Source organism: Pecten maximus, chromosome 19 (assembly GCF_902652985.1).
Source record: "Pecten maximus chromosome 19, xPecMax1.1, whole genome shotgun sequence".
NCBI classification, from domain to species: domain Eukaryota; kingdom Metazoa; phylum Mollusca; class Bivalvia; order Pectinida; family Pectinidae; genus Pecten; species Pecten maximus.
Window position 1 is genome coordinate 15,770,262 of NC_047033.1, and position 27,637 is coordinate 15,797,898.

Below are 27,637 nucleotides of genomic sequence, written 5' to 3' on the forward strand. Positions count from 1 at the left end.
GCCTGCTGCTGGTTACGTAGGCTCTGGTCAATAGCTGTCAAAATATTCTCTTTCTGGGAATCCTTAGGATGTAAATCAGACTTACTACGTGTGGACTTACTACCCTGTCCATTACTTGACTGTATAAACGTAGTAACAGCTGCATCTACACTGGGAACCCTCCCATATGTCTCAAAATCTGACTCTGGCCAACGATACTGTCACTTATGTCGACTTTTAAAAGAAGCCATCTTAGGAAAAGACTTTTCTAAACGATTCCAAGATGAGACCAAAAAACCTTCCGCTGGCAGGGCAGGTCCTGAAACTTTAGGAGTATTAGGCAGATCAGAAAAGGATTCTACTAATAGAGAGGATCTAGACTCTTTATGTTTCTCAACACAGAAAATTTTAAGCAATTCCTGAACTCCAGTGATCAAATTATTCCAAGAAGGAGGCACCGGGTTCTTTATCAGAATTATCCTCTCCTCCTACGTCTCCCTCCTCAGAGGAGGGTAACACAGACTGAATCTCCATCTGTGTCCCGTTGTTTAACGTGGGTTTATTGGTATATTGCGGCAAAATATTCGACCCAACCTGAGAAATATTATTCTGTTTCTCGGCTACCCAAGAACGTTTATCCGCGAGCTCACCGTCGAGGCCTAGCTGTGCCTTTTCCAATGGCAAAATACTGTTGTTTTTTTTCTCTTAATTTTGTGTTAAAGTGTACCCGGAACGATATGCTATATTAAGCTTATAAGCTGTACTTTCTCCAAGCTTAAACATAACTATCAAATCTTTGTTTAATATTTATAATTTAGCTATGAAAAATAAAATGGGGACTATAGTAAAAGTATTACATTGGCTTGTGAAAACAATAGGTAAACGTATTATCATGAACATTTCTTAATTCTTACAAGGAAATTACAATTTTCTGATTCGGAAACTATATGAACTCAAAGTTGGGAAAGTAAAACAAAATGTCTGTAGGGGAAGGGGCCTACAATGTATATTCGGGCCCTAAATGTACCCATATAATTTACAATTTTGATTGACCTTTAGTCGTGGAAGCTTCTTGCCAAATTTCATTGAATTTGGTTTATGGGTTTTGGAGAAGAAGTCGAAAATGTAAATTGTTTACGGACGCACGACGGACAAAAGGCGATTAGAATGGGTGTGCCTAATGAGTGTCTTGTGAGGAATGAGTGTCCTGTGAGGGTTTTTGCACGCCCCGCAATTCGTTAAGTGATATTTTTAAATATTTTTTTCTGTAACTGTCTCGGGTGACCTAATACAATAGAACTAGCGAAATTTGTTTGGGTTGTGTTGCAGTAGTTGAAACAAAATTCATACTTTTTAAGAAACTGAGTTAAACTGTCTATTATAGGCTAGTAACTAGAGCATCCCTTATCTCCAGACCAAACATTCTGGGTAATGTTCAATTTAAACAAATTATTTCCCCGCGCTTTGTGGAACTCTTCTCCGTAGAAAACAGAATAATGGTCGAGCGGCAAGTCTAGTTTCACTTTTACATTTATATTTCTGTATTGTTACAATACTTGAAAATGACTTTCTACTTAAATCCGCCATCTGGAAATATCTCATTACAAAACTTGGAAAAATTCGCACGCATAAGACTTGAATTTCTACTCAAAATTTCTAGCTGTGGCGGAGATAAGCTAAAACTACAGGATACGGTGACCGACTTTCTTACGGTGGCCGAATCTGAGTGTTTAATTGATGGCAGTAACAAGGACGTGGTATCACATTTCATTCTCAGGTAAGATCTTCAAACATTTTCTTGTCGTTATCTTAACTTGTGTATACTGATGAGCTCAATATGCTAACATAGCCACATTCATAGCTACCTCACTAGAGATGTAGTCGTTTTTTTTTGGTGAAAACTTAAGTTGATTAAATGGCCATACATGTAGCTCAGAACTTAAATCTCCATTTTGTTAATGAACACATGTTGATATGTCTGTAACCCCATATTCATATTGTAGTAGGTATCAGGTAGTACTAAAAACAACCCAGGTATTTGTTGGCCTCCAGGGTTCTGTTTCTCTCAAGAACGACACAATATAGTTTTGACAGGCTTAAAGCTTGTTCTTTATTAAACATATATTCATACATGTCATACTTTCAGGAGACCAATAAGGGAGATTGATGATTATTTAAGGGAGTTTTGCCTAAAATAAGGGAGATTTGTGCGCGACATGAATATCAACATTTTTACTCAATTTTAAAGCAATAAACTATTTTTGAAAGTGATAAAGAATATTTATATTTATTTCGGATATTAATCATATCGTATATGCAAACAACAATATTATATCTAATAATATTAGACAACAAATAAGTTTAAGACAAACCACACACAAGGACGGAAACACGCTCAACACCGACACACAACCCTACATGACTGTAATTATCGCCGTATCTACATGTATTGGCGCATCTGACGTGCTTTCCCTATGAACCCATCATGTTTATAAACCAACCTGAATGAACGCTGAATTTCCACGTGGTTACCCAACAGACCCTGACAGGTATATCGACAACACAACTATAATGCACTGCAAGCCTGTCGCTTTCTTGTGCCACGCGCACAGGTAAAAACCTTCTTTATATTCGTTTGCATTCGTTTAGATCTATCTGTTTATACAAAAAATGTACCATCATAGAATGGTAGATAATATTTTACACTCATACCGTCAGAGAAAGGAAGGCAATCATTTACATATATGGCCACCCTCTGAAAACTACATTTATAAGCATACTCCCTATTTTTTTGTGAAAACTTAAGTTGATTAAATGGCCATACATGTACAGTTGAGTGTAGACTAAAGGTTACACCCAAGTGCACTCCGAGTGCACTCCATTTGGACTTGGAGTGCACTCCAGGTAAACTTGGAGTGCACTCCAAGTGGACTCCGAGTCTACCTGGAGTCCTATAAGACACCATGCCTACCCCAGTTCTATAATCAGACTATATATATATATTAATACTTTGATGCTTTTAATATAATTTACATATAAATAAATAGATTTTTACAAATTACTTTTGTTCTGTTAATATTACTATTAACATTTGTTTAGTCTACTAGGAATATTTCTTTTATTGTTAATACATGGTAATAATGCCTTCATGTTAAATTTATATTTATTAAGATCCATAAAAGACAGTTATACAATTTATGCTATAATCAGGTTTCTATGAAAGTTAATTGCTTATTATTTCATATTTCATTAAGATGTAAGTAAATTGTATTTCATTTTATTAAGGAATTGAAAATTATTTCAATTAGAATATTTATTACTGTACATATATCATGACTGTAAAGGAAGTTTAGATAATATATCTATATTATGTTATTGAAAGTTTACAGTATTTAATGAATTATGTGTTTTTTTTAATAAGACATTCTCTACATACATGTACTCAATTCAGGCAAGTAATTATAAAATAAATAATCATTTAATTTCATTAGAAAAATATACATTTACAACTGTACATATTTACGACCTAGTTAAATTAATGTTCTGACATAACGTACACACAAGTATGTAGTGCTGGACTACCCATAATGAATGACAGTATCTGTTTAATTGCTATTATTATTGGTCATGCATGACTGACTCTGGCCTGACACCCCTGATAACTGTGCCAGGTGAGTTTTAGGAGCCAGCTACAGGTACTGTCCTGGGTTCACAGAAATACCTGTGTCAATTTTGTCACTGTATGGATTCAAATGATGAAGCTGTGCAAAGCAGGGTCACAGTGTTATAACCTCAGGCCAATTAACAGAACAGTAAGATTATCTCCTGACTTGAAGGAAAGGATTGTAGCTCTCCATTTGAGAGGCCTTAATCAGACCAAATTACACGTATAAACGAAATACCAGTGTAATTAAGGTGGACATGTCAAGATAAGTAGTAAAACCATTAACAAATTGGTTAACAGGTTTAAGAAGACCAACTCTATTGAAATGAAGTCATTCTATACTGAAATTAGAAAGTAAAAATAAGCTGTTTCTTATATTTATTACATTGTAATCTGTCTAAACCATAAGTCATTGAGACCAAACTTATATCTGGATCTTATATAACTCTTAAAAGAACTCCATTTATGACCAGGATTTATGAGGCAGGTATAACAAAACAAAGTTGGTTTACCAAATGGAAATTTAAGTCTGATGTTAAACTGTAAATCAATATTAGACATTGGATCCGGAATATGCTATCAAGGTGATAAAAATATAAACTGTTGGAAGTAAAGTATTTGAAATATTAAAAACAGTAGTACTTTGAGTACAAGATAGTTCCAGTACACATCCAGACTCTACATTTTAAGAGACCACACACAACTTAGGGGGGATTGTATATATCTTATATAACTGTTAAAAGAACTCCATGTATGACCTGGATTTAATGAGGCAGGTATAACCAAAACAAAAAAAGTTGGTTTACCAAATTATAATAGAAATGTAAGTCAATCTGATGTTAAACTGTAAATCAAAATTAGACATTAAAAGATCCGGAATATGCTATCAAGGTGATAAAAAAAACCAACAACTTTCTTTTTTATTGTATGTTAAGATAAATATAAACTGTTGGAAGAAAAGTATTTGAAATATATATAAAACAGTACTTAGTACTTCGAGTACAAGTTATGTCCAGTACACAATCAAACTCTACATTTTGAGAGACCACAAACTGCCAATTTTCTACTAATTGACGTGGCTCGTTAAAACTCTTCAAATCAAAGGAATGCTATCATACATTTTTCAACGAAGTGCCAGATATATTCATTTTATATAGGGTTAACTAATAGAAAAAATCAATTATATAAGATGCTGTTAGTTAACCAACGAAAAATGAACCAACAAAATAATGAGATGATATATATACAAAGATAAAACAGTAACACATATCTTATTGTTACATGTTTAAGGAGTCTAAATGTATAAGAGTATACATCTATCTATAAACATTATGTATATATGTACTTGGTTACAGGTACATGTGATACATGTGGACCCAGGTAGGATTGGGGCCTGATAGGACTCCAGGTAAACTTGGGAGTGCACTCCGAGTGCACTCCAAGTTTACCTGGAGTCCAAACGGAGTGCACTCCGAGTCCAAACGGAGTGCACTCGGAGTGCACTTTGTGTAACCTTTAGTCTACACTCAACTGTAGCTCAGAACTTAAATCTCCATTTTGTTAATGAACACATGTTGATATGTCTGTACACCCCATATTCATATTGTAATAGGTATCAGGTAGTACTAAAAACAACCCAGGTATTTGTTGGCCTCCAGGGTTCCGTTTCTCTCAAGAACGACACAATATAGTTTTGACTGGCTTGTTCTTTATTAAACATATATTAGACAACAAATAAGTTTAAGACAAACCACACACAAGGACGGAAACACGCTCAACACCGACACACACCCTACATGACTGTAATTATTGCCGTATCTACATGTATTGGCGCACCTGACGTGCTTTCCCTATGAACCTATCATGTTTATAAACCAACCTGAATGAACGCTGGATTTCCACGTGGTTACCCCACAGACCCCTGACAGGTATATCGACAACACAACTATAATGCACTGCAAGCCTGTCGCTTTCTTGTGCCACGCGCACAGGTAAAAACCTTCTTTATATAGCCTGCACGTGTAGAGCAGTCAGATCCTCTACCAATCGGCTGCCCTAACACAAAAGGCGTTTAGTACGGGATCGAGTGAAGCCAGCGATAATTTAAACGGTACGTACACGTTATCATACACAGCTCAATATAGTAACCATAATAGATTGATATAAATTACATAATAGTCATTCACATCACCTTGAATTCATTCATACAACATAACACTCATTCATCTGACATTCTTCCAACTCAACTCAGCCTGGCCAGGACACACTCAAATCTACATCTGCCACAATATGGTAACACAGACATATCAAGTGTTTACAACATATGATGGCGTCCTGACCCTTTGGTGACAGCACTGGCTGGAGGAAATCAAATATACATGTAGGAAGGACTTGTTGAAAAGATCCTGTCTGCATTGCTTGGCTGGAACTAGCGATACATGTACTGTATCTCATTCTCAATTTCTGATGGAACAGCTACTAAATCTGAACAATGTGAACTTGCATGTTCTCCACTCTTGCATTTTAAACAGGTTGTAGCCTAGTCAGCCAATTAAGGTAATGACACAAAGCTCTGCCTTGTAATAATATTTAATTATAATAAAGTATCAAGAACAATGGGGAGGGGTATCACTATTTCAGTAAATATTGCAAAATCTGGAATTTTGAAGCCTGATTATTCAAAGGGAACATTCAAAGGAGAAACAATAAAATGTCTTGTGCTAAAGGCTTGAAGTAGTGACATCCTGTTCTCAAAGAAGACACCTACAGTTGAGTGTAAGCTAACCTTTACACCTAGTGCACTAGTAGTGAGACCAAAATATTGTCAATTTTAAATACACACAAAAAACACATCGTTTATGTAGGCCACTACAAAAGTTTACTTTATTATCCAAAAAATTTCATATTTATGGGATGTGGTCTTGTTTATCAATTATCATGCACATTGTTGTCATTTATCCGTATTTTCGAAAAACCCCACAGGGACTTTTCGAAAATTGGAAATTCCCGCCTATCTTCTGTGCGGTGTGCTTGAATTTCATACTCAAAATACAAACACTTTGACAGCAAATTGTTATATATTTCATATTGATGAAATTTAAACCAAATGGATAGTGGTGGGGAGATGATCAAAATTAATCAGAAAATTTAATCAATTATTGCATTTGAAATTGTATATTGATGTGGATACAGAGGCAACAATAAATCAATGCTATCCTCCTGAATGATATGACAATGAGATTTTGTATTTTCTTGTTTTTAAGGTTGATTATGTGCCAGGATCATGATTCCAAGGATTTTTTGCTGAAAGCTGAGAGTCAGCTGTTCAAATTTAGGTTTCAATGCATGTCAGAGGATGAATTGACTAAATCATTGAGAAGAACAGACTCACATCTTAAAAAGGTGCAACATAATTATTTGGTTCCATCTATACATGACTTTCAAAAACTCAAAAATATCAGAGATATGTTTAGATTGATCACAACTACAGAACAAAGATGGAAGCTGATTGTGAGGAGATATCTATCTGGTGATAGTGAACGTGGATTTCAGATTCCATTCTTCATTGTACCCCAACTTGTAGCAAAGCGACGAGTTGAATTGGATAATGGATTGGCTTTTGTACCGTTCTGTAAGCTTGAAGATGTGATCTCCCAGCTTTGGTATCAATTACTGGTTTGGGGAATAGACAGAGCCTGTCGGATCCAGAAAACCTTTCTACAGGACAAAAGGATGCGAGTTTTAACAAGACATATACAGGTACACATTTGTGACTTATTGAAATGTGATAATTTCTGGGCCCTCATTTACTGACCCATCATTTGTACAACTGAACAGTATGCATTCCCTGTGATATTAATGAATCCAGCCATAACTATAGCCTATGCGAATGGTAGCACACTACAGTAGGGTAGCCTTATGGCCATGGGCCTCTTGTTTTGTTAAGCAGATTACTCCTGTTTTATGATATGCATAAAAAAATGAAAAAATAAATGCATACTATAATTGGTATATTTATTATGAAGTAGTTTATCAGGCTTCACATTTGTTAAAAATAAAAAGTTGGTTCGAAATTATAAATTTTCGTATTTTCCGAAAGTGTATTTACACCAGATATTTAGTTTTGCCTACATGTACATCAAAAATTGGGATGTAGCATACCAGGTAAGATAGCAGGAAAACTAATGATGAAAATATGTCAAAAAAAGATTCATTCTGTCTTTGGGACAGAGAATTTGATTTCAAATAGGTTTAAAAAAATATGTGTTGGGAGTTTTTTTGTCATTTTGGGTCAAAAATCATATTACATGTATGCAAATTTCAAGATTTTTTGAAGTGGTTACCATGATTTTCACAGGTCTGAAAAATATAGAAAAAATATTTATTGTTACAGACTATAAGTTTACTTATCCTTTATAGCTTTGTATATATATATACTTTAGCATATGAAATGTAATATGTAGGGTTAACTGGCTATGTTTAAATATCTAAAACATATGCCTATACATAGATGTAAATTATCATATATAAGGATAAACATTTAACTTGTCATATTATTTATTTGATGTCCTTCCTGTCTTCAGACTGGTTTGTTATTTGTGTGTATTATTTACATAATTGATAATTAACACTTCATAATTTATGTACCAATTAATGGAGTTATTCCCCTTGTTTTAATCACAACAATACATACAAGCTATCAACATTATAATTGGTTGTGATAGGGATATTACATGTGTATGTAATGTAATTTTCACAGTGGTCTTGTTAACAATTCAATAATCAAGAAAGTGATATACCAAGCCAAAAAAGAAGAACAGGAAAACTTTGAGAATTTTCATTAATTGTTTTTTCCAATGACACAAGCAAAATTGTGAATAGAAATTTTTTGACAGGTTCCTGTTGCCTAAATCGATCAAAAAGATACATGTACATGCACCATTAGTGTTGATGTATATATTGTTGATTTCATAACCAGAGATACAATGATTTTGTGAATTTAAAAAAAAAGGAAAGGAAAAAAAATGGTATTTAATTTTTTACCTGCAGGTCATGTTCAGGAAGCATCATAGAACATTTGAAGATAGTCCTTTAAATGAAAACTACCTATCACATGATCAAGTGTCAGAGGTCATGACCTTGTTCCCACCCTGTATGCTACACGTACATCAAATCCTGACAACCAGACACAGGCTTCAGCACCACGCTCGAGTAGGTATATCACAATCCTTACTGGTTGGAGAGAAAGGCAATGGGATGGTTTACTGTAGATTGAGAGAAATTTCTTATCTTCATAGTTACTTAAGTTTTTATTTTGCTGATTAAAGTTTACATATGTTCCTGTCATTGAGATAAAATGGAAAACTGGAGGTCTCCAGTTTGTTACTCCAATTTAATCATTTGTTGTTTAAATTCTAACTTTACTTCACCTTTAAAATGTTTGTAAAGATGAAATATGTAGAGAAGTGAAAATACAAACTGTAATATGTTTTATTTTAATCCCCAGCTTGTGACCAATATTCTGCATTGGAGATTGTCAATTTTACTGACATAAATTAGTTTTTTTTCACAAAAACTGGAGATTTAATTGGCTTGTTTACAATAATTTTCAAAATTCTTATTCTTTGAATATAGATACAGTACACCCTTTTCCTGAAAGAAATAGGAATGCCAGTTCATGAAGCTCTGATGTTTTGGAGGAAAGAATATTCAAATTCTGTAGAACCTCATGATGGATGTCCTCACCACTGGCAGCAAGATGGTCGACGCTACACATACAACATCCGTCATCTATATGGATTGGAAGGTGCTTGTATCAACTATAGAGGGCACTGCTGTGCAACTTTACAGGTATGACAGTGCATCTACTAAAGTTTGTGGATATTAAAAAGATAAGGTCTGTGTGTCCATGCAGGTGTCCATCCATGCAACTGATCACTTTTTCAACATGGCCGACAGGCAGCCATCTTGGATTTTGACAATTGAAGTTTGTTATCGCTATTTCTCAGAAAGTACTGAAGAAATCTTTCTGAAATTTCATATGTCTGTTCCCCTTGATGCCTAGTTATGCATATTGCATTTTGAGACCAATCGGAAAACAACATGGCCGACAGGCAGGTATCTTGGATTTTGACAACTGAAGTTTGTTATCGCTATTTATCAGAAATTACTTAAAGGATCTTTCTGAAATTTCATTTGTAGGTTCCCCTCTGTGCCTAGTTATGCATATTGGATTTTGAGACCAGTCAGAAAACAACCTGGCCGACAGGCAGCCATCTTGTATTTCGACAATTGAAGTTTGTTATCTCTATTTTACAGAAGGTTCTGAAGGGATCTTTCTCAAATTTCATATGTAGGTTCCCCTTGGTCCCTGGTGTTGCATTTTGGGACCAATCCGAAAACAACAGACAGCCATTATCGCTAAATCTTTATATATAGGTTCCCCTTGTTTGAAAAGTACTAGAGGGCTGTTTCTGAATTTACACAGATTAGTAAGACTTAGAGGAAGGGAAAAGTAGAGAAAAGATCAATCTGACATGGAACCTATGAAGATCATTCAATGGTGGGCGCCAAGATCCCTCTGGGATCTCTTGTTTCATAACTAAGAGAAATTCCTTAACTTAGAATTTTCCATAGAAAAAAGTCACAGAATTAAGGGAAAGTTTCTAAATTCAAATTTTCCCTGAAATCCAATAATGATTTCTTTTGGTAAAAATATGAAGTTCAGAAATTTTCAGAAGTTAAAAGAATATTGATGAAACAGTGACCTGAAAGTGCTTTCTGGGTCCTTGTCATGGCAAAATTAAAGGTTGTATGTGTACACATTGTGGGTGATAGGAGTAAAAAAAATCTGTAAACTTTAACAGAAACTATGAAATCTTTGATACAGATAAAATGAGACTTTTTGTCTGAAACCAGTGAATAATTCAGGGTTTTTAATTTGTTGTAACATATTCCAACAGTCTAGAGACAATAGGAGAGCAGAGTCCATAGATAACACAGATACTTGATATTCAGAAACTAAAACAAACTAAAGAATTTACCTCGTATGATATTTTTTGTTTCTCTCTATATTTACCTGGAACTATTGTTTAAACAGAATGCTGCCTGTGGGGTTGGAGAACAAGGTGGATGTCCGTTCAAGTGCTTTGACTCTGATCATTTAGATATTCTGCTTCAGAGAGAAAAGATTCTCTACTCAAGGGAGACAATTCATCAACTCTCATCTGAGGGAAGATACTCTGAAGCCTGTAGAAGTTTATTTGTTGAAAAAAGTAAAAGACTGATTCAGGAAACAGAAGTGCATGGTAAAACAAAACCAACAGTTACTGAATCCGGATTTGAAGAGAATGGCATGATAGTTAATGATGGTCATATGGTCACAAACAATACTGTAGCGCTAACTTCAATTGACCATAGGGCTTTGGACAGTCAGAATATCACAGAATGTCCAGACACGTCAAGGATATGTTCTTATACTGGAATTGGTGAAACATCATGGAGACATTCTCACCGTGATACAAACTGTAATTCAAGCTCTGACAGGTCCGGTACAGGTGAACACCCCTATAACGATACAGATATGAGGGTTGAGAGTTTACCTGGCTGTGGGGACGGTAAGTTTGAATCTGTCTCTACCTGTCCACAGAAACAGTGTATCGAAGAAAGGACAGATCAGGAAAGTAAAGACATCTCAAAACCTTCACAGTTTTACTTCAGTCTCAGAAAATTAGTTGAAGGTTTAAAAAAATGTGAGAAAAAACATCTGAATAAATGAAATAAATTACAAATGTTTTCATATTTATTTTCTGAATAAAATTGTTTTGTCAAACGTATACTTTAAACATAGGAAAATTATTGCAATGCAATTATGATTTAAGAAAGATTGATGAATTTAAAGATTGATGAATTTAAAGATTGCTGAATTTCAATTGAAGGGTCTACTGCTATTTAGATTAATTAGTTACTTCAATATATATTAGTAAATGTCAATATTAACAAACAGAAAAAATGAAAACAAGCAACATCTTTATTAAGATGAAATATACATTAATGAAACAATTGCAATACATATACATATCATGAGTGTATGACCATGGAACAGCCATCATTAGTATTCCAGTGGCTCTGCTAGGTATCAAACCCAGGATCCTAGTCTACTAGTCACCAACTGACCTTCTAACAGTTGAGATAACGAGAATATCACCTCGGTCTGTATATCTTACCAGGTTGACATCCATCCGATATTATTAAATTGTGAAATAGGACTTCTTTTCCCCCTCAAAAACGGTTATGTTTACTAGAAAATAGCAAACAAACTTATCAATCATGCTACTGCAATAATATGGTTTACACCATTAAGTACATGTATGTAACTCTTACCCTACAAATTTCAGTGGTAATATTATTTCAGCACTTGTTCAGGATTAAACCATACATATTTCAGGAATACACACACTCAGGTTTTGAAGTAGAAGGGAAAATATATTTTCACTAATCAACTGATTAAATCAATCACCCTTAGGACAACTAGACCCTGGGTTGTTTATCCAGTTAGTTAACGTTAGTTATTGCTTCAATCACTATTTCTGTGATCAGTCATTTTTTATTGAAAAAGATATACATTTTGTACACTTTCCATTTCCAATTGCTTTCCAATAAAAAACGAAATGTGTTATTTCGTTACCAAATATATCGGAACATAATTATAAAAAAAATGCAAATGAAAGAATTTGGTATCACAGATTCGGAGAAATCTCAAAATGAATCGACAATCAAAACAAATGATACTTAAACCGTATAAAACATTATTTACAAAGTACAATAATTGGTCATGTAATCTTAAGTGACGAATACACAGAATCCTTCATTACGTTTAAACTATCACAGATTTAATGTTGCACACTTAAAAATCAGTTGGATGGTCGGGTGGCACAGTGGTAACATACTTGCTTTTTACCTTAGCGATCGGGGTTCGATTCCCCGACCAGACGTGAAAAGGTATAGAGGTCACTTGCCCGACCACGTGGGTTTTCTATGAGTATTCTGGTTTTCTCCCACGTGAGACCCCTTGTGCTCTTCCATCTTGGCCAACAAGAGTGATTAATTAAAGGTTACTTAACTTGTTTCGCAATTGTTGTAAGGTCAATGAAGTTCATATTTACAATTGTAGTTCATAGGACAGTTCTACGTTACACACTGGATATCTATAGTAATGAAACGGACATAAAAGTAAATTTCACACGTATTAAAGTGAAATTAGAAGTTAAACATATTATCATCATTTAGATGTAAACTTTATTTATTTTACAAGTTAAATAAACTTATATTAATCACGCTTGTTGGCCCGGATTGAAGCTCGCGAGGGGTCTTACTGTGGAAGGAAACCGGAGTACCCAGGGGAAACCCACGTAGTCGGGCAGGTGACCCCATACCTTTTCACGTCCGATCGGGGAATTGAACCCCGGCCGCATAGGTGAAAGGCAAGTGTGTTACCACTGTGTCACCCGACCAATACGTCTTTCGTTACAAGGAAATGAACCTGCCATTTGTATCATTTATACATTAACTTCAAAAATATAAACTTTCATTAAAAATTTAATGTATCCGTTTCACTTATGAAATTGACATCAGAAATCAAATACTAGTCAACATCTACAAAACGTTCATTAAAAATTAAATGTACTATTGCACGCGTGAAAATGACATCATAGATCAAATGTACATCTATATAACTTTCATTAGAAGGAAATGTCCAAGTCAAATGCAACCCAGAATGTATATATCTACATACAACTCTCGTACAAAGAAATGTACAACTCTCGTGCAAGGAAATGCACGTGTCAAATTAACTACGCAAGAAAACAGAAATGCTATTACTTCTAACCATTCCATTATAATACTCATATCAATCTCTCTCAATCTGACGTTTGCATACAACCTCTTACATAAATAATAGATTAACTTATATCGCATGATAGACATTGGTAGGAGTTAGTACCTCTATTTATGCATTTATATATGATGGTATGATCACTATATACAAGATGTAATACACCATTTCACTTATAATTGATGCATAGCACAGAGAAAATCCAATAAGAAATCCACACTTTGTCGTAGTTACATGGTGAATACTGTATGCTTCATAACGATTTTAACCTAGACACAAATTAAACGTCTCGGCCAGTTCGGAAGTATTCGGAGCCTTGTTGGAATTTGCCGAGATGATACGATGGTGATAGTAGCAAGCTTAATAATTCAACATAATATATATATGGCAAATTGGAAATTTGAACTTATTTTTGTTTCTTAAAATAGCGTGCGGCATAAATCCTCACAAAGTGCAAAAACAAAATACTATTGGAACAGTTCAAAATGTAAAAATAAAATAATATTTCGTCAAAGTCGTAAAGTTATATCCTAATTGATGGTAAACACCATGTAAGGACTATGTGTCATACTGCAGAGCAAACCAAAGGAAATGTTTAATTCACAATGTCTAATTTTTTTTAATAAACTATAATAAATTGTTTTGGTCTACCTGTGTTAAAACAATAAAACACGGAATCTGTCTGTGTAGTTCCTCACATGATACAACTCTGTAGATACTACTCCAGTATATATTTTTGTAGAACATGTCGAGGCGAAAAATAAGTACACATGAACATCATACATTGTATTGAAACTAGTAAATGAAAATCAAACAAAATAGTCTTAAGTTCATATAAAACAAGCACAATTAAATACATGCGAAAGGTTTATCTATTCTATACTTCTTGTTCCTCCAATCAATTGGTCCTTTCTGTATCTTCACGGAAAATGCTCCTGTATGGAACACCCTTTCTTCCAGGACTTGCTTTTTAAGGAATAGGGCGCTGCCCTGGTACTTCTCTGAATTGTTTACACAATGTCGAGGTTTCTGTCTAGTTCTTCCCCGACAGCACGTAAGCCTGTAGACTTTTATTATGACAGACTTATTAGATAAACTGAAGACGATCATGAAAATACCAACAATAAATATATTGTACATAAACAAATTGTATGAGTTTTTATGTATGTCCAGCCATAACAATATTTTTTAATACATTAATACAACATGATGTAGATGAACAATTTCGCCCGGAAATTTATTTGGATGTAAAGTAAATTAAATGGATAACAAAGAAGATGAATTATTTTATTCGGTATTCTTTGTTTATTTTTTGTCCTCGTTTGATAGATTTTGAGTTAGAATTTTGTTTTTATTATCATGTTGATATTCTCTGTTGCTTTGCCTCCGGTTTAACGATTTGATCATTTCATTATCTTATAACGAGTTTCAGATAACAAACTAATTCCTCTTGTCACGTGATATTTGTTACGAACAAGTTTTACTATCGATCGTTTTAATGGAGAATCTCCGTCGATACGTTAGGTTAGTTGCTTACATAATAAATAAATAAATAAATAAATAAAATTGTAACAATGTCACTTCTATTATAGAACGGATGTATTGCTATTGTTGTCCAAACAACTGTATTGTTGCTGCCGAAAGTAATGTAATGCTGGTTTCGACCTCAGGTCTTGAGCATTTGGTAAGCTCAGCATAAGTAGTTCAGCATCTGTAAACATACATATACATAGATTAGACATCAAGTATTTTTCTATACAGTACTCAAATATCCAAACAAAGCTAATATATTGCAATAAAACTTCTCAACTATATACTCTCTGACAGAAGGCATGAAAGTCACTGTACACTGCTGCACTTAATACTTATTTCTCTTCTGTAATCAGACTGAGGCTGGGTTTGGGGCCAACGCCGTTGACGTCCACCGTATTGTTATGTCGGGATGATAGCAACAGTACACTACAGTCTTGCGCAAACACCAACACTTAGTATACAATGTATATATATGATTTTTTGATTTCGGCATTTTTCATTTATAAAACATGATCTGATATTTTAGGCACTACTTAGCGTTCATGTACCTATGTCCTGGTGTCCATTAGACACTTCAGCATGATTACCAAACAGCTAGTGTAAATAATTACTGTATTAAAGCGACAGAAATATACTGCTAGAACACAATAATGTCAATTGGAATTCACTAGGAACGACTACTAGTGTATGCCTAGTATAATAGCCGTGTTGTCTGTACTTGTAACTTGTAACTCTTAGGTATGTAGTTTCGAATATTCTCTGGGACAAATGATACCCACCACAAACAGCGAAACATGCAAACACCTTACCGAGATGACATTGACAGGCATGTGCACGTGTGTTTCAATAGAGTAAATGAAAAGGAATGAGGAAATGGTAAAAAAATCACACGTGGCAACAGTTTGGGAATGAATAATATTGTCATATATTTGTTCTGTTTGTTCAAGGGGAAATCACGTTTTGCTTTAAAAGTATTCATTTTCCGAAAAACCATATGGTTGTATGGTGGAATGAATATTGAGTTACGGCGAGTCACCAAATGTTCGTGATTAATTGTGTTGATGGACTGAAAAAGAATGTTAAAGGTTTTTCGAACGCACAATGTGATATGATTTTGTGAGAAAGATACACATAATTTTGTTATTCATGTCGTACTTCACATTTTACCACTTTCTTAAATTCAAGTGGAAACTTATGTCGCTAAATGGAATTTGATTGCTAGTCTTTCGCTCAGCATTTTACCGACGATGTCTTTCTTTTTTTGTCAAAAATCCATGTATGACAAAGGAAAGTGGCAAGACCTCATATAAATTCATAGCAAAACTACTTGAGTATACTTACATTGTATAATGAATTCTACTGCACCTTACTCTGAATTTGGATCAAAATTGAAAAGGTATTAGTATCTTGTGTGCCTTTTGTGTAATCTGTTTAAGTCCCCTAGATTTGCCGTAACATGTATTAAACGTTTCAATTCATGCACATGTACTTGACGGACGTTCATTTGAAATCCAGTTTTGGATATTGTGAAATTTATTGAATTGCATGGCTAACGTTCCTTTCTATCTAAACTCCATTTGAGTTTCATTTAGGTATCAAAACTTCACTCTTTGCATCACTGACGTGTCCAAGAAGAGAGAAAAAGCTGTATGATGTCAATGACATCATTAACGTGTCCTAGAAGACAGAAAAAGCTGTATGATGTCAATGACATCATTAACGAGTCCTAGAAGACAGAAAAAGCTGTATGATGTCAATGACATCATTAACGAGTCCTAGAAGACAGAAAAAGCTGTATGATGTCAATGACATCATTAACGAGTGCTAGAAGACAGAAAAAGCTGTATGATGTCAATGACATCACTAACGAGTCCTAGAAGAAAGAAAAAGCTGCATGATGTCCATAGCATCAATAACGAGTCCTAGAGGAAAGAAAAAGCTGTATGATGTCCATAACATCACTAACGAATCTCAGAAGAAAGAAAAAGCTTTATGATTTCTATTCATCAATTACCTTTCACTATATCTTAATTAGTATCAGAAAATGCTATGTCAGTGCAGGTGAGATCAGTGCCCAGGGGAGAACGGGTGACGTCAGGTGATGATGGTGACGTCAGTGGAGAAAGCAGAGTCGGTGGCGACGGATTTTGTGACGTCACGTGTATTATCTCTGGCGTCATTGTTGAGGAGGGGAGTGCTGGCGTGAGTGGCGGAAGATTCCCTGGTAAGGCAGGCAGGGACGAGACGTTACCTGACAAGGGAGGTAATGCTGTCTTCTTAGGTATCTTGCCAAAAAATATGTTGTGCGTCGCTGTTTGAGCTGCAATAATAGGTTTGTACAATTAAAAAAGGTGATCTATTTAAGATATGTTACTAAGTACATATATGTCTCCCTTATAATAGACTAACTACTTCCTACCGAACTTGTTCAGGAGAATTCATCTTCAGTCAAATCAGTAGAGCGTCGGACTAAGTAACAAAGGTTTGCTGGGCTCGATACCTAGCGAGGGCAGTACAATTAATACTACAAATATTGACTTCAGTTTCATAGGTACTCTTTCATGAAAATACGTGAATATTAATTACTTTGAGTTATGTTGAATACATATCAATGTGTGATTACCGGTATTTAAATCAGTAAACCAAACAACGTACCTTTCGGTGTTGGTAATTTCTGCGCAAGGTTATCTGTAGTATCCACTTGTTTATTCCTTTTCCGGTCCTGGAACTTCTTAAAAAGGACGACAACTGTCGCCAGCAGGGCGAGAAGGAACATGGCACCAATTGCGGCCCCAACTACTGTGCCAAGGGCGACACTAGTTTCACCTCCGGAAGTCGAACTTCCGCTTGATTGAGCTATGGGCAAGAGGGAGGTATTATTATTCAATTTATTCAATGTCTAAAATCATACTTATAGCTATTCTAAAAACAGTTTATGAAATAAACAAGATAAATTAAAAATCTGTCCAACAAAATATTTCATTCATAAATGAACAATTTCAAAATAACATGCCGCAAAAATCGAAGCAAGGTATTATGTGCGAAATGGTACACTTTATCATTGATCCGTCAGTAAACCACAGAAAAAAACTAGAGTATCATTTGAAACGTATACCATAATAATGTACATTATCTATAATGTTAGACAAGTTTTTTTTATATATCATTACGGTCTTACTAAAGGTTGTGTTAGTTTGCGAGGCATTATCGGGAGACAAGGGTTCAGTGCAAGGCAAAAACTAAATTCTAACTTGTTCCTTGTAGTTTGGTTTAGATCGTGAACGAAATATACACCATAGTGTAATGTCATAACTCAAATTTTGACATCTTAGCCATCATAGAAAATTTAAAACTTGTTTAAATCTGACTATGATACGAATGAAAAAATGATGATCGAGGGAATCTCTTAAATATAAGATGATCTTTGTTATCTTTTATCAGTTATCTTTGGTTTGGTGTTCTGAGGAGGAGTAAGGGGGTCCGCTGATTTGTTTGTATATCAAGTTCACTCAGATGATATTAAACCAAAACACACGGAGACGACTGTTCATAGATTGTTAGAAGGACGAGACGACATGGGGTATATGACACTTTTCTGTAAATATTAGAAGAATTTGTATCCAGTATAATTTTCTGATCCTCTGTTTCCGTCCTGGAATGTAACGTCTCGCGCCGAAACGTATGATGACCCAGTCTTTTTTCTTTTGTAATGTATAACAAAGGAATACATTAACCATTACATGAACATGGATGATAAGGTTTTCGTTTTATCGTATGTAACATACCATCATTAAAAAATCTCATATGAAACATGTGATCTTAGAAATCTTGATTTAAAATTTCATTTCAAGTTGAGTTTATGTCGACTTTATAGAAACGAACGGAATATAAAATTGTTTCACTTTATATATATACTTACGGCACGTGACTGTTGGTATGTACATGAAAAAAATAAAGCAGCAGTATTTAATCATATTAAGATGTACAAGAAAGTTATGATTCAAATAATATACGGTTGTTGTTTTCTGTTTGCTTCAAAGTGTAAATAAAAACCACGTGTTTTTGAGGAGAATTTTATATGCATGTTTTGAAACACTTGATTGTTGTTTCTTACCTTCAGCTGAAAGGGTGGCAATAGCTCCTCCAGCAGAAACAGAGGTTGCGACCTGGCTCCGTTCACAACTTCCATGCTGGACACTAGTCTGGACATCTGACCCCTGTGACTTCACTGCCTAAAGCGGTATTAATAATGAATGATCTATGTTATATACGTGTCAAATAATATCCTCAATACTCCAGAGGTTACGTTCAAGTTCGCCTTCTGAATCCCTGGAATATTTCATGGCAAAATCGTAGACACACGATTTGTTATAGGATTGGTGTCAAGAACAAAACCCTAACCAATTCTTTGACTGACGCATTTCCTCGAAAATCACAGAGAAGTGACAATTTAATTTTGAAGTCGGTCAATCTAACGGAATGGTGAGCCTGATATTTGTTTGATGTAATACAATGATTTATTGGGCATTTGGGCAAGAGGCAAGTCTATATAAGCTATCTTCCCTTTGGATACACAAATTTCAACTGTGGCTTGGAATATTAAATCGTACACTTTTTTTAATAGATATTCAAATTTCGGATACATAGATGTCTACTAAAATACACACTAATATCTATAGATACATACATATATGCATATACACGCATGTATTATCCAAGTCAACATGGTTATGATGAAAATAAGATATTAATATTAAACAAATAAAGTAACCAAGTGTATATCAATTAATCGAACTAGTCTTTTTAATTAATCCACACAGTGGCGGTGACGGGGCCTTTGATTTTGCCATGACCTGGGTGCAGAGAGCGAAAGTAATTACAGCCTTTTGAGTACTGGTCATAAGATGATAAAGCCCGTATCGAGGATGATTAACATATATCAACGAATCACGTGACTTGTGAGGAAATTATCAATAATAAACAATTGTTGTGATGACGTCAGTTTTTAAAGGATTTTAAAGCAAAAATTCGCCTAAGTTCCCCTTTTGGGGCCTCGCCCCTCTGGTCCTAGGGGTAGGTCGAGCTTCATTTATATGATATATTCTAACACGATTCGTTTGCAACGCGTGTTTTGATTGGTTGCGGACCGACTTCTAATCTGCGATAGAACCATGACATATCGTGTTAAGCCACGCCCCGTTTCTAATCAAAACAATATGGCGTCAAGTTCGACTCGTAGCGAAATTCAACACTCTGCACCATTTATGATTGATGACCCGTGATATTGGAATCGAAAGTGAAGAAATCGAATAGAATGAATTAACTTAATAAATTTAACAAAAATCGTTAACTTCATTCTTACCGTCATTTATCGATTGAAACGTTCATTTCGTCCGTGTGTAAGCATCTAAGGTCAAGTAAAATCCGAAATGAAATGGAACAAGTGCACATAACTTTCACATAACGATTGAGCCTATAGAAACACATCAACTCTGACTTTGTCAAAACGCCCATGTCGTTATGCATACTGCATAAATCCAAATATGTCGTTAAATCTTCTGTAACAGGACTTTCACAACAATCCAAATACACCGCTTCGTCAACATACAGATCGAACTCTCGCCAGTATGGGCGTGGCCAATTGACCGACTTTGAAAGCTTCTCTCTGATTGGTCAATCCGCCACAGCATGACACGTAACTAGCGGAGGTCACAGAGTACTTAACAGCGTACTTGTAGCGATGTAAAACAATGTATCTAAATATATGCGGTAGTAAACGTGTTAGAATGGGGATAGTACGTTGTTTTTCGTGGCTATACTGGCGATTAGAACATGAAATTTGGTTTAAACTCTCGACCTATCGGTCTCGAGTTCAAACCAAATTTCATGTTCTAATCGCCAGTATAGCCACTCAAAACAACATACTATCCCCTAATTAATGCTCTCCCCCAATGATGTTTCACACCGAATTTGATTGTAATCCACACAAAGGTTAAGGAGGAGTAGGATTTTATAGCAAAAAAACACCATAGTTCCCTTTTCGGGCCCTAGCCCTAAGAGATTTCGTTATATGTATTGAATAATTCTTAGAATTTGCAAATGATCGAAACTATCAGAATATTTTACTGTGGCTCAACATAATGTTATCAATATTGAAACTTATAACAATATGTAAGAGTAAATCTCATTGTTATAAGTGAACATCAATCCAAATCAGATATGTATGTCTTATACATCATGCATTGTACTTACGAAACACGAGAACCGGAAGTAATTTGTATTGTCTACGGTCCCAAGGTTGATTGCGGACTGGTAGTACAAGTCACCGGAAGTGAGTGTGTTTATGCAATAAAGCTGGCCTTCCTCTGAAAACACAAACTCAAAATGAAAGACATCTTTAAAAAGAACGTTTAATTTAATTTTATCATTTTGTCATAACCATAGCAGAGAATAAACATAAAAACCATTTTTATTTAACACTACATCAATGGTCAGATCAATCAGAGACATATAGAGAGATAAGTAACATCGCTATTTCCCCGTACAAGTGGTGGCTCCCTTTATTCGTGACCACTCAAGCATATCCCTTATCGAGAGCGCCCTGTCCCCTATCAAACACACGCGAGCACAGGTAAATCGGGCTTTGTGCATGTGTGTATCGATGTACTGGAACTTATTCGACATGTTCTGGTTAATCCGCCATTACGTCAGACCAAAACATCGTCATTTTAAATACACACAAAAAGCACAGCGTTTTATTTTGGCCACTACAAAAGTTACCACATTAACCAAAAACTATCAAACTTATGGGATATAGTCTTATTGATCATGCACATTGTTGTCATTTATCCGTATTTTCGAAAATCCATTGGGTCCTATCGACATGTCCAAGTTTTGTAATTGAGCAGCCATTACGTCAGACCAAAACATCGTCAATTTTAAACGCACACAAAAAGCACACCGTGTTATCTAGGCCACTACAAAAGTTACCACATTAACCGAAAACTATCATACTTATGGAATGTGGTCTTGTTTATCATGCACATTGTTGTCATTTATCCGTATTCTCGAAAACCCCATAGGAACTTTTCGAAAATTGGAGATTCCCGCCGATCTTTCCTGCGGTGTGCTTGACTTTCATACTCAAAATACAAACACTTGGACATTGTGATATATTTCATATTGATGACACTTCTGCACTTTGATATTAATAAAATTAAAGCACATAATTGGATCTTGGTGATGATTTCAAATAGAAATTATCGATAATTATGTGTCTGGTTTTCAAGTTTTCTCCAATATGGCGTCTAGTGAAGACTGAACCGAGCGACCGCAAAGGATTGTGGGAAGGTCAGGGGCCACCATGTAGACATAAGGGCAAATAGAGAGCTGCCAATCTCTCTATATATGTCTCTGGATCAATGAACAATAAGTGGATTATGGTGCAACAATTCTAAGATTCAGAACGTCATATTGTGGATAAAGCAAAAAGGTCTAATTTGATCCTTTGACCAAACGAACATCGAGGTCATCATAATATTAAATTAACTGGCTTTGAACTGGGTTGCCGCTCCTTTGTATTCTTCTTAAGCAATACCTCAGCTTAGTGATTTATCAGGTTTTTTCTGACACTAATCAAATTGCTAATTGTGTGCCTACGACTTTGTCATAACATATTGCAGGGGAGCAGAGAGCGTTACAAATGGGGTATCGAGAATGGTCAACATAATGTAAGTAACTATTTCACAAGCGTAATCAAAACTCCATATCACGGGGGTGATATGTCGATTTTACGTACGTGTAAACGCCACTTTAGTGGAGCACTTGCTGTAGTTAAATGTCATCATAGAGTTGTCTGAGCAGACGTCCCACTCACTTCCGGTTCCGCATGAAGTGCTACTGCCATCAGTGTACTGGTAGGTAAATGTGCCAAGAAATGGCGAAGCACAAGTCAGTTTCGAACTGGTCTCATATCCTGTTATCAACAAAATTACTTAAAACAAGGAAGACAATATCCAGTCATTTAGGTACATATCGGCTATGAACTGATATAAACTTTATTGGATTGAGAAGTATCCATTCAACACTTGAAGCTTCAGAAAGGACATGTTTCAATCCGTCAAACGTTTGTTTGTTTTAGTTAATAGCTGAATGGTAGTAGATAACGATAAGAGCGAAAATAAAATATAAAATATGATAAATCTTTTTCAGGATATGCAGATGATTTTAATGTAAAACAAAGTAACCTTGCTTCACTAGCATATGGAACTCTTCGGTGTTGGGAGAGGAGGATGTTGAGCAGTACGTAGTGACGTCACCTTGTGTAGTGGCCGCATCTTCCAGCTTCACTCGGAAACTATTTGCATTGGAATTAGTATCTGCAAAAAAGTTAAAATGTCACTATTTAGAATAAAATCGTCAATGTATTTAGCTTTATAGCAAGACGAGTATTGTTTAAATGCAACATTTTATTACTACATGTCTGAATTTTACCTGTTACCTTACGGCAACTATTTTAATTTCAAACTCTACCTGGTCTGAATGTTTGTAATACATATTTACGCAAAAGACACACTTTTAAACATTCCTTTTTCGATATTTACACAATGAAACAAGCAAGGAAAATTTAACTTTTAAACTCATTTCAATATTAAAAGTAATATTCAAATGGTCGAATAGTTTTGAGCAGCTCCTTTTCCATCCTAAATAACAGTCATCAATTCAAGGAGGAAATATCTTAAAGCTATACTTCAATTTATTTAACATTATCTCAATGCGTCTTCACATTTATTCTAATTACATATGTATATAAAAGTTTGAGTATTTATTTAAAGATAAATATTTATTGACAAACCTAAAATAAATGAATAACCGAATTATTAGTGAAACCCCATACTGTTATAACCGGGATGATTTACCTGCATGGAGATAGTAGTAGTAGGAGTAATCAGTTACTTTGGTCCACTTCATACACAGGAAGGCACTATAGGTGGTGCCGGTCAACGTCACGTTGATGTCACTCCTGGTACACAATACTGTTATATTAGTAGGAGACCTAGTAGGATCTGTATTTCACTTATATGTAAACAAAACACAATTTACAACAACTACGAAATAGGTATTGGCTACCCTTGTTGGATTAATTAATCGCTAAAGTAGAGTACCAGACAAAAGCCAATAAAGTCGGACAAACACATCAATGTTCCTGTCAGATCGCTTAAATAAACGCGATCGTCTTTATGGACTGTGCGTTTTCTTAAGGTGCAAAGAAAAGAACAGGAGTCATTCGCTATTTCTATGAGAAAGTAGACAAGTTATAAATAGCCAATTCATTTGTTATTTATTGGTTTCTTATCTAAAGAGGCTTTGATACCCGTTCTTTTTTCCGGAATCAACTTCATTTTTGTGCTGTCGTTATTGTGTTATCATTTCCGTAGAAATCAGACAAAGACTTACAACTTGGTAGGTTGATAGATTTACACCACCTCCAAATCAAAACAAGATAATTAAAAAAGGTATAAAAGCATGCCATGATAATTGTAAAACCAGAAATTACAATTCAATCCACTTAATGACAATATACAAAGGTGCAAGAGGTACAAACTTCAAAACAAATAAATCTTGCGCGGTGTCCTCCACGACGCATGTCCATGACGTGATAGTTGATGAATCCACAACCACTGACCAACCAGATATCTGGGAACTGGAGAACGTGAACATAACGTCATTATCATGCTGACTGTCCCACCATTTACTGTCCCAGCTTAGCGGAAATATGCACGCTCCTGTTAGTAGAAAAGGTTTTTAATTAAAATGAAATTTAAAAAGCTAAGATTTTGCGCATGGCATCTCCCGCATTACAATAATATATAAAAGATCGGAAACATATTTTAAACATAAAAGTGAACATTTATACGTTAACATTATCATTAGTATCAATGAATATTGATAAATCAACTTATATTCTAAATCATTTTGTAGGTATGGTATTTCAATTACTAAACTAGAAAGCTTTCAAATTAAACAAATACCTATACCTAGAAATTTCTATTGAATTTTATCATGGCAGCAAATATGTTTACATCCCCCCTCCCGTGTGATGTATCTTTGCTATGTACTTACGTTTATTTTCACAGTTCGTCCCATAATAGCCGATCACACACGAACAGCTATAAGACCCGGATGATGGATTACTGCACGAGGCGCCATTTCGACATGGAGAACTGATCTGACATGGATCTATAGATAAGAACAGTGATCGTTTGACTTCGTTCGACCTTACATAACTGCAATAGACTCTTCCATCTTCCATTGATTAAGGCAGTTGAAAATCGTCTTACGAGGTTAAAGAATTAATGCATATTCATGCGATTACTTTCTTTCATTGAGAAATAATCATCCAAAATGAGGTCATATTTACTATACCTATATTTGCTTTTTCGTAAATTATCAACCATCGTCAGGACAACGATTGTTAAAACCGGAAGTAAAAGCAGCTTCAAATGCTGTGAACTAGTATGGAACTAATGACTATTTACGGTGCATCCGCAGTAACTAGGTGATAGAAAGAAAGCGAATGTAGAATGTTCTTAAGAATCAAACCAAGAGAAAATTAATACTCATAATTCGTGAAATTAGAGCTGTCTTGGTATATTAATGCTGGGATAATTTAGGAACTGATTTCAATTTAAGCATTACAGGAGTCCTGCGGGAAAAAATCACTTGAATGAAACACCACACTAAATTTTGACATACATACTGGAATAGGTACAGTTGTCACCGCTATATCCGGTAGTGCATGTGCATTGGTACGACGAGCCGCTTGTCTGACAACTACCACCATTCTCACATGGATTCGTCAGAACACACGGTACTTTAAAAGAAAAATGGAATAAACGAAACACCTATCATCGGTAAATGCATTGATGAGTATATATTGACATATATTTATGGGTCAAAGAAGTAATATAAACAGTTTAATCCAGATAACACTGGATCCTCAGATAAATGTATGGAGGATACGAATTACTTGTAATGATTATATGGGGCAAAGAAGTAATTCAAACAGTGTGGACAATGAGGCTTGTTAAATTTTCGAGGCAATCCGCCCCTTTATCAAAACACAAAAAAACAAATACAATCACATAATATATATAAGAAGTATATAAAACATTATTCTTATTGTATTTTATTGTATTTCCAGTACTTCTTATATATATTATATATAAGAAGTATATAAAACATTATTCTTATTGTATTTTATTGTATTTCCAGTACTTCTTATATATATTATGTGATTGTATTTGTATTTTTTGTGTTTTGATAAAGAGGCGGATTGCCTCGAAAATTTAACAAGCCTCATTGTCCACACTGTTTGAATTACTTATTTACATATATTTACATATATTTACATATATTTAGAAATAAATTGAAAACAACGAGAAGATAAAACCTTACTTTCAGTATCGCATGTCCTTCCACTGTATCCGTTAGAGCATGTGCAAGAATAACTTCCGGATGATGGGTTAGAACAGGTAGCGCCGTTCATACACGGACTTGACAGTATACAAGGATCTAAAGAAATAAACACATTTTTTATTTAAAACCAAAAACAAATTCTAAAACAAAAATCAATTTCATTTCGTGTTATAACGTTTCAGTTTCTACTTTCTACGGAAACAATAATTTAACTGTATTTCATACATGACTAGCTTGTTGCATATTATGTGTATGTCATTTTACCAATATTAAAACGGGTTTGCTAAAACACACATACATTTACATGGATTCAACAATACTGCGGGTTTTTTTTATTCTGTAATGTTTTTTTTTTGAAAATCATGTATTGAAACTACTTTTACATACTTCGTTTGATGTTGATGTCCGAATGCAAATGTTTATTTTTGTTTTTCTTACCTGTATTTTGGCAGTCGTTTCCATAGTAGCCAGAACCACAGCTGCAAGAATAAACACCACTGGCTGTGTTAGTGCATGTACCGCTGTTTGCACAAGGTGTCGTCAATGTGCATGGATCTGAAAACGGAGATAATCAGACCGTGTGTAATGAACTGCCTTATTTGTCCATTGTTGCCTTAGACATACTCTAAATAGCAAGTCAAATGCTTCCTGAACTGTCCTTCAGAATGTTTCGTTATCAAATTAGACATTTAGGTTTGATCCTTTATATTACTATAAACACATCCTTATAAAATTCGTAGTGACACGGTTCAGAAAATATATATGTACGTAACTATCTTTCGAAATCCAATATTTCAAATATATGAATTGTACTGAACTGCGGGTCTTCTGCACCTCCCAATCCAAATTCCAACATTTCTTGATTTTGACTTTTCTGCTTTGCTCTATGCTCTTACGAGCAGCATTTGATGTTCTTAGCATCATTGACGAGTCCTAGAAGGACGAAACATCTGTATGATGCTCCTAACATTACTGACAAGTCCTGGAAGGACGAAACAGGTGTAAGATGTCCCAAACATCACTGACGAGACCTAGAAGGATGGATGTCCCTAGCATCACTGACAAGTCCTAGAAGAACGAAACAACTGTAT

The 27,637-nt window shown here is 35.0% G+C and overlaps 2 protein-coding genes across 5 annotated transcripts in view; one reads left to right on the top strand and one right to left on the bottom strand.

The window, feature by feature from the left end:
- The first annotated feature begins 1,500 nt into the window (after positions 1-1,500).
- Positions 1,501-11,427, top strand: LOC117318027 (DNA primase large subunit-like). 2 transcript variants are annotated; one of them, XM_033873004.1, is made up of 5 exons: positions 1,501-1,756; positions 6,907-7,402; positions 8,693-8,854; positions 9,278-9,493; positions 10,743-11,427. In XM_033873004.1, exons 1-5 carry the CDS (start codon positions 1,542-1,544, stop codon positions 11,418-11,420), a joined length of 1,767 nt encoding a protein of 588 aa, XP_033728895.1. In that variant the 5' UTR covers positions 1,501-1,541; the 3' UTR covers positions 11,421-11,427. The 2 variants fall into 2 exon arrangements, with proteins under 2 accessions (XP_033728895.1, XP_033728896.1); XM_033873005.1 differs by lacking the exon at positions 1,501-1,756 and adding an exon at positions 5,669-5,753.
- A 3,519-nt stretch (positions 11,428-14,946) lies between these two features.
- Positions 14,947-27,637, bottom strand: part of LOC117318164 (neurogenic locus notch homolog protein 2-like) — a 51,518-nt gene continuing 38,827 nt past the window's right edge. For 2 of the 3 annotated variants that reach the window (XM_033873184.1, XM_033873181.1), the window contains 14 exons: positions 26,985-27,101; positions 26,526-26,642; positions 25,828-25,941; positions 25,191-25,307; positions 24,673-24,853; positions 23,987-24,090; positions 23,315-23,446; positions 22,867-23,043; positions 21,321-21,433; positions 19,183-19,300; positions 18,988-18,996; positions 17,724-17,924; positions 17,083-17,388; positions 15,135-15,246 (listed from right to left, as the gene is read on the bottom strand). In XM_033873184.1, coding sequence (XP_033729075.1) covers positions 17,096-17,388; positions 17,724-17,924; positions 18,988-18,996; positions 19,183-19,300; positions 21,321-21,433; positions 22,867-23,043; positions 23,315-23,446; positions 23,987-24,090; positions 24,673-24,853; positions 25,191-25,307; positions 25,828-25,941; positions 26,526-26,642; positions 26,985-27,101 — 1,793 coding nt within the window. In that variant the 3' untranslated portion in view covers positions 15,135-15,246; positions 17,083-17,095. Of the gene's footprint in view, positions 15,247-17,082; positions 17,389-17,723; positions 17,925-18,987; positions 18,997-19,182; positions 19,301-21,320; positions 21,434-22,866; positions 23,044-23,314; positions 23,447-23,986; positions 24,091-24,672; positions 24,854-25,190; positions 25,308-25,827; positions 25,942-26,525; positions 26,643-26,984; positions 27,102-27,637 lie in introns of all 3 variants that reach the window. The other variant, XM_033873183.1, reaches the window with a different exon arrangement.